Genomic DNA, 12,671 nt, shown 5'->3' on the forward strand with positions numbered 1-12,671 from the left:
GGAACCTGCTTCTCCCTCTGCCTATGTCTCTGCCTCTCTCTCTCTCTCTCTCTCTGTGTGACTATCATAAATAAATAAAAATTAAAAAAAAAGACTACTCTTGAGTTTTAGGGATTAAGCTATTTAACCTATTCAACATCTGTCACTGCTTATTGATGACTAATTACAGTCATTTATATTATCTTATGATAACATAATAATAAAATGAATTTCTATGTATGGCTGTGCTGAGGTATAAAGCAGAATTTTACTTGGGAGGGTTTTATAGAAGAAAAATATTTGCTATGAGTTTTGATGCATTATATACTTAGAACTCTTCAATTATCCTTTGACTTGAAATGTAGGAGGCCTTTGGCCAGTGGCCAGGATGCTGTAGGCTCATTATAATGCTGCTTGGAACAGAGGTGTCCATTATAACCATAGCCTCTCTTCCCAGGGCATTTGTTTCCTTGGTAGTTAAGAAAGAACAAGAAGGCAGGCTTACTTTGGGGAATCCACACTAATACTTAGCTTCAGTCTCACCCTTTGCCTGACATGGTGAAGACCCCTGGCTTGGGAGTTAAGTGATTTGGGGTTTTGCCTTGGCTCTGTTACTAACTTTCCATACTACTTTAGACCAGCTTTTTATTAGCTCCTTTCTTCAGTGTCCTTAACTATAAATTGGGATGAAGAATATCTAGTCTTTGGACCTCACAGGATTCTTGCTGGGGTCAAAAGGGATGACCTCCAGGCAAATAGTTTGAAAAGCATGGATAAGCTTACATATATAAGATACTGTCATTAATAATTATTACATAGCAAGGAGCAGTTGCCAGGCACCTTGGCCCTTGAGGGCCAGTGACCATGCTCTCTGTTTGTGTCTCCAGGTAAACATAGACTTCCAGACCCGAGAAGCCACCAGGAAGAACATGCAAGAGCCATCCCTGACTTGCTTTGACCAAGCCCAGGGAAAAGTACACAGCCTCATGGAGAAAGACTCTTATCCCAGGTTCCTGAGGTCCAAAATGTACTTAGATTTGCTGTCCCAAAGCCAGAGGAGGCTCAGTTAGACCTCAGATGGGGACTCTTGGAGATCACTGGCTTTTCCCCCTCCCTCTGCTGCCAAGACCATATTCTAATGTGAAATGTCATAGGTGTTCAAAAAGCAATGGCACTTAGGTTGGGAGCCTGGGGATGAGAAATGGATGAAGGGCCATTCCAGTCACCAGAGCTTGGACTCTATTCCATTTACTCATGTTTGTGTTCCGGTTAGTGGTAGCACCTTGCTGCTGTTACCCTTCTTCTGGGTCAGCAACTTGCCCTCCATAATGCCTTGGGTCATCTCTGCTGAGAAGGCAGATTCGCTATGCTGGGCTAATGTGTAAATAATGCAAATGCAACTTCCACCACTTCCACACCCTCTTCAGTTAAGATTCCTGACTCTAACTTGTCCTTTGCCCCTGTGAGGAAGAGCCAGAAAACTCTGGCTCATGTTTGTGATTTGCTCTCACAGTGTAATGGCCAGTCCTGGGTGCTGGGACCTCACAATGTAGAAGAGAGGTCTCTGGGGAATCCCAGGTTTCGCGCACTGTCATTGACAGGTGGCCTCTGGGAGAAGGGGCAAACTCCATGAATTTGGCTATTCCTTTCATTTCCATTGGGCCAGTGTGAAAAGCTGTGGTCTCTGCCCATCTTAGCCTAGGAGATTCACAAGACTTTTTACCCTTGCAATTCCAGGGAGGGTCTTGGGAGATGTCTTTCATGACTTCTGATGTGGAGCTGCTTTTAAGAAAGATACAGCTTGCAAATCTTCCTTGATTCTACCAAGAAGTATTGCAGGAGTCAAATGACCAGGGAACATAGCACCAGTAGACTTTTGTGCAATGGAGCACTATATATACTCTTTCTGTTGCTTACTGTATTCTCTGCCCTCACCTCCCTGTGGCATCACACATCACTCATCTCTTAGAATGACAGACAGCTTGGCAAAGGGAGGTGAATTCCCATAGCATGGACAGCTCTCATGGTGCCTAATACTTTCCTTGTCTCTCCCTGTCCCCCCTTCCATGCAGGTCATGTAATTATGATGGGGGAGAATGGGAACTTAGGCTGTGTAACTCTTCAGCTTGCTTCCTGGGAGCATGCTTTCTTAGAAAGGTCTCCTTCATGAAGGCCACCTTGGCTCTTGAGCAACTTCCTTCTTGATCTCTGACCTTTGGGGATTGAACATGAAACAGGAGGTGAGGCTAAGATCCCTGTTAACATCTGGCTATGGAGAATCTTCCTAAAATGCTTTCATGATGCCCTGAGGCTGCTTTTGGAAATGTATCAGGAAACTCTTCCTTGGAGGATGAGCATAAAGCACTCTAGCTGCTTTATGAGAAAGAGTGGACTTTGGCACAAGTTTGCCGTGCCAGGGATACGCATCCTCAGCAGAGAGACCAGAAAGTGGAAGAGGAGTCTGGAAGAGGCTGATATCCAGGTGGACCAGATCATAGAGAATGTGATGGAGGTACAATTGGGATAATTCACAGCCAATGGATTTGGATTCATTGCAGGTCTCCAAAACTTTCGGCTTGACTAAAGGAAAGAACTATGATTAGGCATAAGCTCTGGGGTTCAGGTGACTGACAAGTGGGCTGAAGCATTCTCCCCTCGTGGGGTGATGGGCCTCTCAATGCACGGGATTCGAGCATTTGCGTTCCTGTCCAGTAACTTTGTGAATCACTTCCTTCCTTGGCTGCAGCTAGACAAGGCCAAGAAGGCTCCTGAGTCCCACTGGTGTCAGGGTCTGTTGCCCTGCCATGACACATTATTGTCTGTAGATGATGGTTGGTGAGTCTGTCTGAACCATCAAGGAGAGAGGGAACACATGCCTCCTAACCCTCACACTGAAGCGTCCTGTGAAGTCTCATGTTCAAGAACCCTGAAGCCTCAAATGGGTGTTCCCAGTTAGATCGGATAGTATTCCCCTGTCCCCACTGGTAAAAACCATTCTTAGCTAAAGCTGCCAGAATTAATTTAATGATCAAATTCTCCAACAGGGTATTTTAAACATTGTTTACATATGAAATGTGCATCTGCTGCCAACTCTACTGTCAAATATGAGGTGCATGTAAATTGGAACAGTTATGGAAACATGAAATGTTTAAGAGGGGCCTTTTTACCGCTTTCACTATCCCCAGGAGAAGTCTGAACCAGAGTGTTGGGCAGTGGCCTCACCCGAGGCCCAGAGTTCTTGCCAACCGTTGGTGGAATGAAGGCTGCAGATGGTGGTGTCATGGCGCCAGGTGACTTCCTCCCACGATGGGGAGGCGTGAAGGACCAAGCTTGGGTATCCTGAATTTTGCCGCTCCGTGAGGGTATGTGGGCGTGTGTCTGTGTAGAGGAACGTGATAGCTATATTTATGGTACTCCCGTGGAGTGTGTGTGCGTGTGTGTGTGGGTGACCATTGTGAGAGTGAGTCCAATACACCACAGAGATGGTCTTCCCATGGGGTAGAGCTGTCCTCACACCCTTCCTGTCCTGCTTCCCACAGAAGGCACAGAGCTCTCTGCTCTGATGCCTACGTTCAGGCACTTAGGTCATGCCAACCCAGATTTTGGTCTGTGATGAAACAAAGAGAAATGTTTACAACATCTAGAGCAATATCAAAGCATACCTCATCCCCAATCTTCCATGTCTCCCGGTCCTACCCTTTCTCCTATTCCTTCTTCCATGGGCCCTCGTCCGCCTCACCAGGTGGGCATGTGCAGGTGCCACTTCTTCCACGTCTGGTCTTCCTTTGGTCCTCATGCCGGGCTCCTGCTGTGGCCAGCCTTCCGGGCTCGAGGCTTGCTTTGAAGACCCAGGGCAAGCCAGGGCGGTAGGCCAGGCAGAGCTGTGACTTTTAGGACTGCTCTCCACCCCGCAAGCGGCCTTTCGGCCCCACCTGAGTGTCCAACCTGTTTTTGGCTGGCGTGAGATTACCTGTTGCCTTCGGCAAACCAAATAAAACATAATCAATGACAACCATTCAGAGCCCCAGGGTGTCTCTGGGGTGAGGAAGGGTCCTCTGAGCATGCCCGGGGCTCACCCGGAAAGCCTGTTACAAGTGCTACTTCCCACGCGGCACACCCACAGATGCTGATCCGAAAGTTCCTGGGTGGAACCCAGGAAACTGCATTTTTAACAAGTTCCCATGGACCAGGCTTTGAGAAAAAGATGGTCTAAGACAGTGGCTCCCACCATTGGCTGCTCATTGGAATCATCTGGGGAGTTTTCAAACCTAAAGGTCCATATGTCCCACCCCAGAACAGCTGGTGGCTGGGACCCAAGGCGTCCAGGTGACTCCCAGGCGGAGGAGGTAAGGCAGCGGGGGCCTGAGGAGTGAGGAGGGGCCCGAGTGGCTGGCGCACCCCCAGATGCCAACAGGAACCTGCCAGCCCCGAGTCCGACTCTGGGCGGCTGCGTCTCTGTGTTGTCTCAGTCTGATGTGCTCCTGTGAGATATAAATGTCTGTGGCCCAGCTGCACGCAGCGTTCGCGGGTGGCGACGGCGGGGAGCGCTGAAGGGTATGTGCCGAAGAAGGGGTTTGGTCACGCATCCCAGTCTCATCCCAGTGCTTCCTCCAGGCTGGCCTCCTGGGTGTCTCCCTCGTTTGCTCATTGTCACGCGCTCTCTGTGTTTGGCCATTTGCATTGGGTTGTGCCTCTGTGGCCAAGGCCTTGCGACCTGGTGGCTGGAACTCAGGCAGTGGGCGGAGGGGGTGTCCTAGTGGTGACAGAGGCAGTGCAACAACGTCCGAATTTCTCAGTGGAGCCGGTCCCATCCTGGGAATATCACGCTGTTGAGGGCTTCTCCAAGGCCACAGTGGGGTCACAGTGGGGTCTCCCCCCCCTTCTCGCTCCAGAGCCCTCAGGATCCCCTCCTTGGTCTCCGGCTGGATGGGCAGCTGAAGGTTCCAGGCTGGTTTCCTCCTCTGGTGCTCTCCCCAGAACTTGCTGCTCTGAACACACCAAAGCTGGGCGACGGTGTCCTGTCCCCGCTGCAGGCCCAGGCTCGGGGGCAGGGAGGGCCTGGCTGCTTTTCCTTGGCACAACCGGGGCTTCCCAGTCCCCCAGGCCCTGGACTGTCACGGTGTTGAGAGCTGGGGGAGGGTAGGAGCGGGGAAGGCGGCAGGGGAGGGCACCTGCGGGGGGAAGGGAGGCGGCTCCCTGGGCTCTGCTTCTCCTGGAGCAGAAGGGACAGGTGCAAAGTGGCGCGTCCGAGGCCACGGGCCGCATGGACGCGCGTGCCCGGAGCTCTCCCGACCCCGTCTGTGCCTACTTCCCAGCAAAGCGGAGGAGGACTTCCATTCTCCGCCCGACGCTGTCCTTCAGCCGCTCCGGGTTGGAAGCGACAGAGGCCGCGAGGTCACCCCTGCCTTTGAGAACTTGTGCCTCTTGGCGCGATCCTGGAGGGAGAAGCCAAGAGCGGAAACGTCTTCCTGCGCCCGCGGCCTCCCGGGACCCCACAGGGTGCGGGGCCCCAGATGGGAGACTGCGGGGGGTGGGGTGGGGTGGGGTGGGGTGGGCGTGGGGGTGGGGGTGGGGGGGGGGCCGTCCCTGGCCGTGCGGCCGCGCTCCCCGTGCGCGGGGCCAGGTGGCCGGGCCGCATCCGCGCAATGAACCGCTTGGCTGATGGATCTCGCCGCGTCGTTTCATTACTGTGCAAAGTGGAATAATGTCATTCACCTTTACTATAAACAAGGCTGCGAGAACATAATAAACAGAACCTGAACACGCTGCCCCGCGCTCTCTGCCCACGTTTCTGGCCCGCTGACTTCACGAGGAGATGCCTTCGCAGGACCACGTGGTCCCCCCACCTCGGGGGTGGGGCGCACGGGGCCTCCCCAGGCAGGGGCCGGCTCGGGCTGGCGGTCATCCGTGGGGAGGCAGCCACGTGGGGGGCCTCGGGGTGGGAATGGCTTGGGATAGTGCGGGTGCGGGCGGGGCGGGGTGCCTTTGGGTTAGGAGGGGGGCTCTGCAACTGTGAAGTGCTCTCCAAATAGGAGGTGGTGTTTTTATTAGCACCACCTACTGCTCGAAATGCAGGGAGAGAAAAGGCTGAGGGATGGTTTATGTATTTGTTCAGCTGGAGCAATCTGAACATGGAGTGGGCTGCTCTTGCTTGTGGCTGCACCGCACTTGGTACACGCGTGTGTCCTGGAGAAGTGTGTTCTGGTGATCCGGCCCTGGGGAGAGGACTGAAGGAGAATAAGGGGTAGTGTCTGCTTGTCGAAGCTCATTTGTCGGGTGCGAGGATAACATAGAGATATATAACATAATAATAAGCCAAATATTAAAATGTGCTGGAGAAGGTCTTTTTTTTTTTTTTAAGATTTTATTTATTTATTCCTGAGAGACACACAGAGACAGAGACATAGGCAGAGGGAGAAGCAGGCTCCCCATGGGAGCCCGATGGGAAACTTGATCCCAGGACCCCAGGATCATGACCTGGGCCAAAGGCAGAGGCTAAACTACTGAGCCACCCAACTGCCCCAGAAGGCATGTCTTTAAAGGAAGGTTGACATTTCTTCAAAGGTGAAAGCTTTGGGTTAAATGAAAAGCCTTTTTTTTTTTTTTAAATAATACATTTATTTTTTATTGGTGTTCAATTTGTCAACATACAGAATAACACCCAGTGCTCATCCCGTCAAGTGCCGCCACCCAGTCGCCCCCCCCCCCGCCCCCACCTCCCCTTCCACCACCCCTAGTTCGTTTCCCAGAGTTAGGAGTCTTTCATGTTCCGTCTCCCTTTCTGATATTTCCCACTCATTTTGAAAAGCCTTTTGTAACGCAAATGATCACTTCCAAATTCCAGTTTGGTGGACTAAGGCCCTTAGTGGTGAGTGGTAGCAGCCGACTGGTGCAGACAGGAGGATGCTACTGGGGGGGCCTGTGATTGGTTCCTCTCTTTCCCCCCTTCTACACCTCACCTCTGTTGCCACTTCTGACCCCTCCAGGACTGAGAAAAGCAGAGAAGGAGAAGGAGGGACAAGGGGTCCTACCTGCCTCACATACCTTCAGGGATAGGCCTCCAGCTCTCGGGGCCTGGAAGAACTCTGCTGGGTCCTTCCTGGGTTCCCTGGAGACCCTTTGTCTCTGAGGAGTCCTCCCCTCTTACCTCCAGCTGGCCCCAAACAGGTTGGATGCTTTCCTACTCTGACCCATGGCTTGCTCTGTCCAGGGAAGGGCCCTAACTTCTCTCTGCTGCAGTCTGTTTGTCCCTCCAGGACACCCTTTTGGAGAGGTCCTCAGATAACCCCCTACCAGTCTCTCTCTGTCTCAGAGGTTCAAAGCTGGCCGGTTGGAAGCATTTGGATCTTACTTGCCCCCAGAATTACAAGGCAGCAGGTGCCCTGCCTTTGCTCTGTGGCCAGCCACACAGAGCACCCAGCCAACCCATAGCTCATGTTTTTGATTTTTCAGGATGGGGTCAGGTTTCCACGCCTCAGGGGTACATGTCAGGCTCTCCAAGGGACCCACTGGACCCACTCTCCCTAGGGGAGAGGGGAGAGGCAGGCAGGCACTTAGCCCTGTGGTTGGGGGCTGGACTCGCCATATGCTAAAAGCTCTCTCCAAACACTTTCACAAATTCTCTCTAGCCCCTGGCCTTTTTCTCTGTGGGACAGGTTTTGAATGCCCCTCGCTGGTTTTTACTCCCTCCCTGCAGTGTTTGCTTGGTCTGGAACCCTTTGGATCCGAGATCTGTCTCCTAGTCTTTGACAGAGCCTCTTTCAGAGGAAAACACTTAACACTGTGCTGAGCATCTCATTAACACGCAGTGAATGTGGGAAAAACAAGCAAAATCCCTTCTGGTCCTATTGTCTACATCAACAAAGTGGCCAGAGGAAAACAAAGGAGAAGTCATTGATATAACTTGCTCCTGTGGATGCATTTCTTAGTTGAAGTCTGTTCTTGTCCCCTGTCCAGGAGGTATGGGACAAAGCCATTCTGAAGACTAGAGGGAAAGTGTGGGGACCTGTCATGGGTACTGTCTCTCCTGTCCACGACTGATTCTACAGCACAGAGGGGAGACCAAGTCCCCACCCCACATCACAGTGGCTCGTGCTCAGTCATGGAGACAAACCCACAAGCCTGAGAGAACGGTCTTTGACCGGGGTTCCATCTGCACTCTCTTGCTGATCACTTGGGCTCTGACGCTAGACTGTCCGGGTTTGAATCTCGGCTGTTAGCTCTTACAAGTTGTGTGAGCCTAGGACAGTTACATCTCTGTGCCTCAGTCTTCTCATCTGTAAAACCAAAATAACCACAGACTCAACCACCTGGGGCTGTTGTGAAGACAATGTAAGTTAACATGGAAGCCTGCCTAGCACAGTGCCTGGGACAGTGTAGGCACACAGAGGGTGCTAGCGGCGCTCTTCTCTCTCACTGGACCACCGGGACTCAAGCTGGCACCTCCATTCAGAGCTCATTTGCTTCTTGGTTGAAGCAGAAGGACACCACTCAGAGCGAAGGATGTTACATGATCAGTGTCTCCTCCTTCCCCTCTAAACCATAAACTTCCTGGAGACCGTCTGCTCTGTTCCCTACTCTAGTCCCTAGATATTGATTGAAAGAATATTATATCTTACAGGTGTATTGGAGCAGGCCTTATAGATTAGGCACTTGGGTAGGCTGGAGGCGGAGGCTAGAAATCTACTCCCCCCACCTGGGACCTCAAGGAACTGACTTAGCTCTCACAGGAACTTAACCCTTCATAACACTGGCACAAGGCTTACCAGATGAGTGCTACAGAAAGTGAGTGGCTTCACGTTCAGAAGTGGCTGTACTAATAGGAGACCCTCCTTAGGAGCCAGGAACTTTGCAAGGCAATGTAGATGCTCCATCTCCATCTAGTTGAAACCCCACAGCAATGCTATGAGGTAGGGTATTGATTGACTAGGCCTCCCATCACAAAACACCACAGATCAAGCAGCGTAAACAACAGACGTTCCCTCGCAGTTCTGCAGTCTGAGATCAAGGTGCCAGGTGAGATTAATTTCTCCTGATGTCTCTCTCCTTGGCTTGTAGAAGGCCATCTTCTTGCTGTGTCCTCACATGGCCTTTCCCCAGCGACCTTGCCCCTTGGGTCTCTTCCTCTTCTTGTAAAAACACCTGTCAGGTTGGATTAGGGCTGCCCCAGCAGCCTCATTTTAATTAAATCACCTCCCTGAAGGCCTGTCTCCAAATCCAGTCACATTCTGAAGTACTGGGGCTTAGGGTGTCAACATATGAATGGCGGGAGTGGGGGGGGGGGAGACAGTTCAGCCCATAACAGGTAGATATAGTTTTGGTTTATTATCCCCATATAAAGATAAACTGAAGCAGGGAGAGCTGAACCTCCATAGCCAAGATCATGCAACCTGTAGGTGGCATAATTATTATTTTTTTAATAAATTAATTTTTATTGGTGTTCAATTTACCAACATACAGAATAACACCCAGTGCTCATCCCGTCAAGTGTCCCCCTAGGTGGCATAATTAGATTTAGAACCCCGGCTCTGTGAATCCAGAACTGGTGCTCTTAACCTCTGCTTTGCTGTGGACTACAAGGGAATGCAGGGTAAGCGGGGTGCATGGGTGCAGGCAAGGGGAGAAGGTGTGGGAGTGGAGCTGCGCCTGCAGTGGGAAGGATGCAAGTACGTGCCAACAGCAGGCTGAGGCAGAGAGGAGGGGACGGGTGGAAAGGGGGGGGGTCCATTCTTTACCTTTTGCTCACTCAAAAATGTGGGTTCCTGGAGAAGCTGAATGCTTGGGCTGGAAAATGATGGTCGCTGAGAGACACACTGCAAAGCCAGCTGGAAATGGGATTAGCCAATTATCTGCCCGAGCTGTTCCTGAGCCGTGAGTCCAGGTGCAGTTGCACCAGTTTGTTTTGTTTCTGTACTGTTCATGGCACTCCCTCCCCATCAGGACGATCTGTCCGCTGCCATCTCGCAGGGCACTTTCTGGGGAGACTGAGTCACGGCCCCACCCACAACCCTGGACACGCTGGGTCTCTGTCTCCTGCATCTGCTGGGGGTTGAGCACATCCATGGGGTCCAGGCTCCAGGCACGCCCTTCCCACGGAGGGAGACATAGCCCCCTCTCCTCAGGCACTAAGGCCCGTCTGGCTGGCACCCAGAGGAGCAGGGGCTCTCTTCTTAAACACGCGGCAGGAAAGAACATGGGGATTCAGGTGCCTGAGAATGAGTCCTGAAGCTGTTGCTTATTCTGGGTGTGGGACCCTGGGGATGAAGTTAGCCTCTCCTAGCCTCTATTTTCCTATTAGCCAAAGGGGGTAAGAGTATCCACACTTCCAGGCAGGGCAGCTATGAGGATTGGAGATGAGGTGGGCAAAGCACTTGGGCAGGAGCTGGTATGTGTAGGTGTCCCCAAAATCATAGTCACAACTATTGGAGATCCAGACTCCGGTTTGTAGACATCCCAGAACCTGTCATGGGGCTGTTGGCAGTAGAAAGTATCACGGTAGGTCAAATGTAAGCTGGGTTTGAAAAACAGGACCTCTGTCACTAGAAACAAAACAAGGTGCCTTTTTTCATTCAGCATGGTCATGGTACTCTGCTCCAGTCAGGATATTGGGACCTCTCCTTACGTGCCCTGTGACCTAAATATAACAGGGATCACTCTCACTCATCATGCAGACTTTCCAATGAGACACACAAAATGCAAACAAATTAACTGAACTTTGAATTGACAGAGTTTAAAAACAAAATCCTGTGTCTTGCAAAACCAAATCAACTGATGGGGCACTTTCAGCATGCCCTGTTCTAGTTTGTGCTGGAGCCAGACTTTGACTTTTGACTTGTTGCTTGTCGCTTTTGGAGAAACACGGGAAACATAAGCTGGTGGATGTTCTCGCTCAAGATGCGGAGGGCGTAGGTGGCTCTGGAGTAGACTGCGTGGAGCCCACCTCGAATACGGAATGGCTGTGTGTGTGTGTGTGTGTGTGTGTGTGTGTGTTTGCTGGGGGTGTTAAGGGAAATTATTTTAATCCTGTGCTTTAAAAATGCCATGGTCAAGGTTTTCCAGGAAGCGCTTTCTCAGATCACTTGTAACCAATAGCAAGGGTGATTTGAATCCACGACTCCACAGGACCCAGGTTGGCAGCGTCTCCCGGGAAATGGCAAGGAAGGGGTAAGGAGCTAGGAAGAGAGCTTCTAGAACCTTCTGTATCATAACCATATTCAAATCACAGAATCCCCCAGATGGCAGCATGCTGAGTAGGGCAAAGTTTCTCTCCCTGCATTGAGGGGAGAAAGGAGGTCCTGGGGGAGATGAATAGACAGCAATTACCCAGGAGAAAATATTGGTTTGCTTTCTTGGCTCGGGGCAGCCAGTTGCTAAGGGAAAGGGGTCTTGCAAGAGAAGAGGGGCGATGGTGCCTGTGGGCAGCCAGGGGAGCTGGGGGAGCCAGCCCCTCCTAAAGGCAAATGGCCCTTTTCAGGCAGCTCTGCGGAGGGGCTTGTCTCAGCCGGAGGAGACATTCTCACGCAGAGGGGTGGCATCTGGGCCTGCTTTGTAGCCACGGAGACAGTCTTGCTCTGTTGAGGGAGCAGCTGTTGGCCACCTGCTCACCAGCCTGGGGTAAGCCCTCTTTGGAGGAGCAGTGCGGGAGCCTGGCCTCTAGAATAAAGGGTGCCTTCAGCACAGCCTGCCTGGGCCATTCGCTTTGGGAGGTGAGCCGTGGGCAGGGTGCAGTGGGCCCAGATGCTTGTCACGTGCCCCACTCCGCCCCACCTGTGGTCCCACACTCAGGGTCCCCCTCCGCACTGTGGCAGCTGGCCAGTCTGCCAGCCTTTGTGTTTTAGCAGCACCTGCCCCTGCTTCCACTTCCCTGTCCCCGGGAAAGCATCTGTCCTGGAGCCAGACAGGCTAGCAGCAGGCGAGGCAGGAGCCAGCCATGCCAGGCTGCGGTGGAGAGATCCCGGGGCTTTGGCCTACTGCCCTTGCCCTTCCACAAGGCCCGGTCCTGCTTACCCTAGGGCGGGTGCAGCCCCAACTTAGGTGGTGGAGGGGGTCTGTGCTTGGGGGGGGGGTGGTTGGTGGGGAGAGAGGAGCTGGGAGATATTCTTTAAAGCTGTAGAAAAAACTGCTGCATGTTCACATCCACAACCAGTCAAGAAAGAGAGGAAAAAAAAACAGACGAGGTGAGGAAGTATATGGTACATCCGATGATCATGGAGCTGGAGCAGAGAATTTGATTGGGGGCTTGCATTTCTTTGTGTAGGGATCACTGCTGTTTATTCATGAAGCCCCTACTATAAGCCCAGGTTTTACAAACACTTTCTTCCCCTTATCATCACGAGGCAGGGCTAACCTTGTTTTCGCTTCGGTTCTTTTAATTGAGATATTATTGACATAGAACATTCTGTTGGTCTCAGGTGTACACCATCCTGATTTGCTATGTGTATATATTGCAGAAACGGTCACCACGGTAAGTCCAGCGAACAGGCACCATCTCACGTAGTTACAAGTTTCTCTTCTTGTGGTGAGAACTTTTAAGATCCCCTCTCTCGGCAACTTTCAAAAATACAGCACAGTATTGTTAATTATAGTCACCTTGCTGTACGGGACATCCCCAGGACGTATTTATTTTATAACTGGAACTTACAAACATCTTACTGCTCCATCCTCACCACAGCCCCAGGGAGCAGGAACTATTG

General features: G+C 51.8%; 1 protein-coding gene across 6 annotated transcripts in view; it reads left to right on the forward strand.

Annotated features, from left to right (window-relative positions):
* Positions 1 to 5,747, forward strand: part of RGS8 (regulator of G protein signaling 8) — a 42,468-nt gene extending 36,721 nt beyond the window's left edge. For all 6 annotated transcript variants that reach the window (XM_041725888.1, XM_041725913.1, XM_041725930.1 and 3 more), the window contains one exon: positions 867 to 5,747. In XM_041725888.1, coding sequence (XP_041581822.1) covers positions 867 to 1,049 — 183 coding nt within the window. In that variant the 3' untranslated portion in view covers positions 1,050 to 5,747. The remainder of the gene's footprint in view (positions 1 to 866) is intronic.
* Positions 5,748 to 12,671: the final 6,924 nt, after the last annotated feature.

Source organism: Vulpes lagopus, chromosome 1 (assembly GCF_018345385.1).
Source record: "Vulpes lagopus strain Blue_001 chromosome 1, ASM1834538v1, whole genome shotgun sequence".
Lineage (NCBI taxonomy): Eukaryota > Metazoa > Chordata > Mammalia > Carnivora > Canidae > Vulpes > Vulpes lagopus.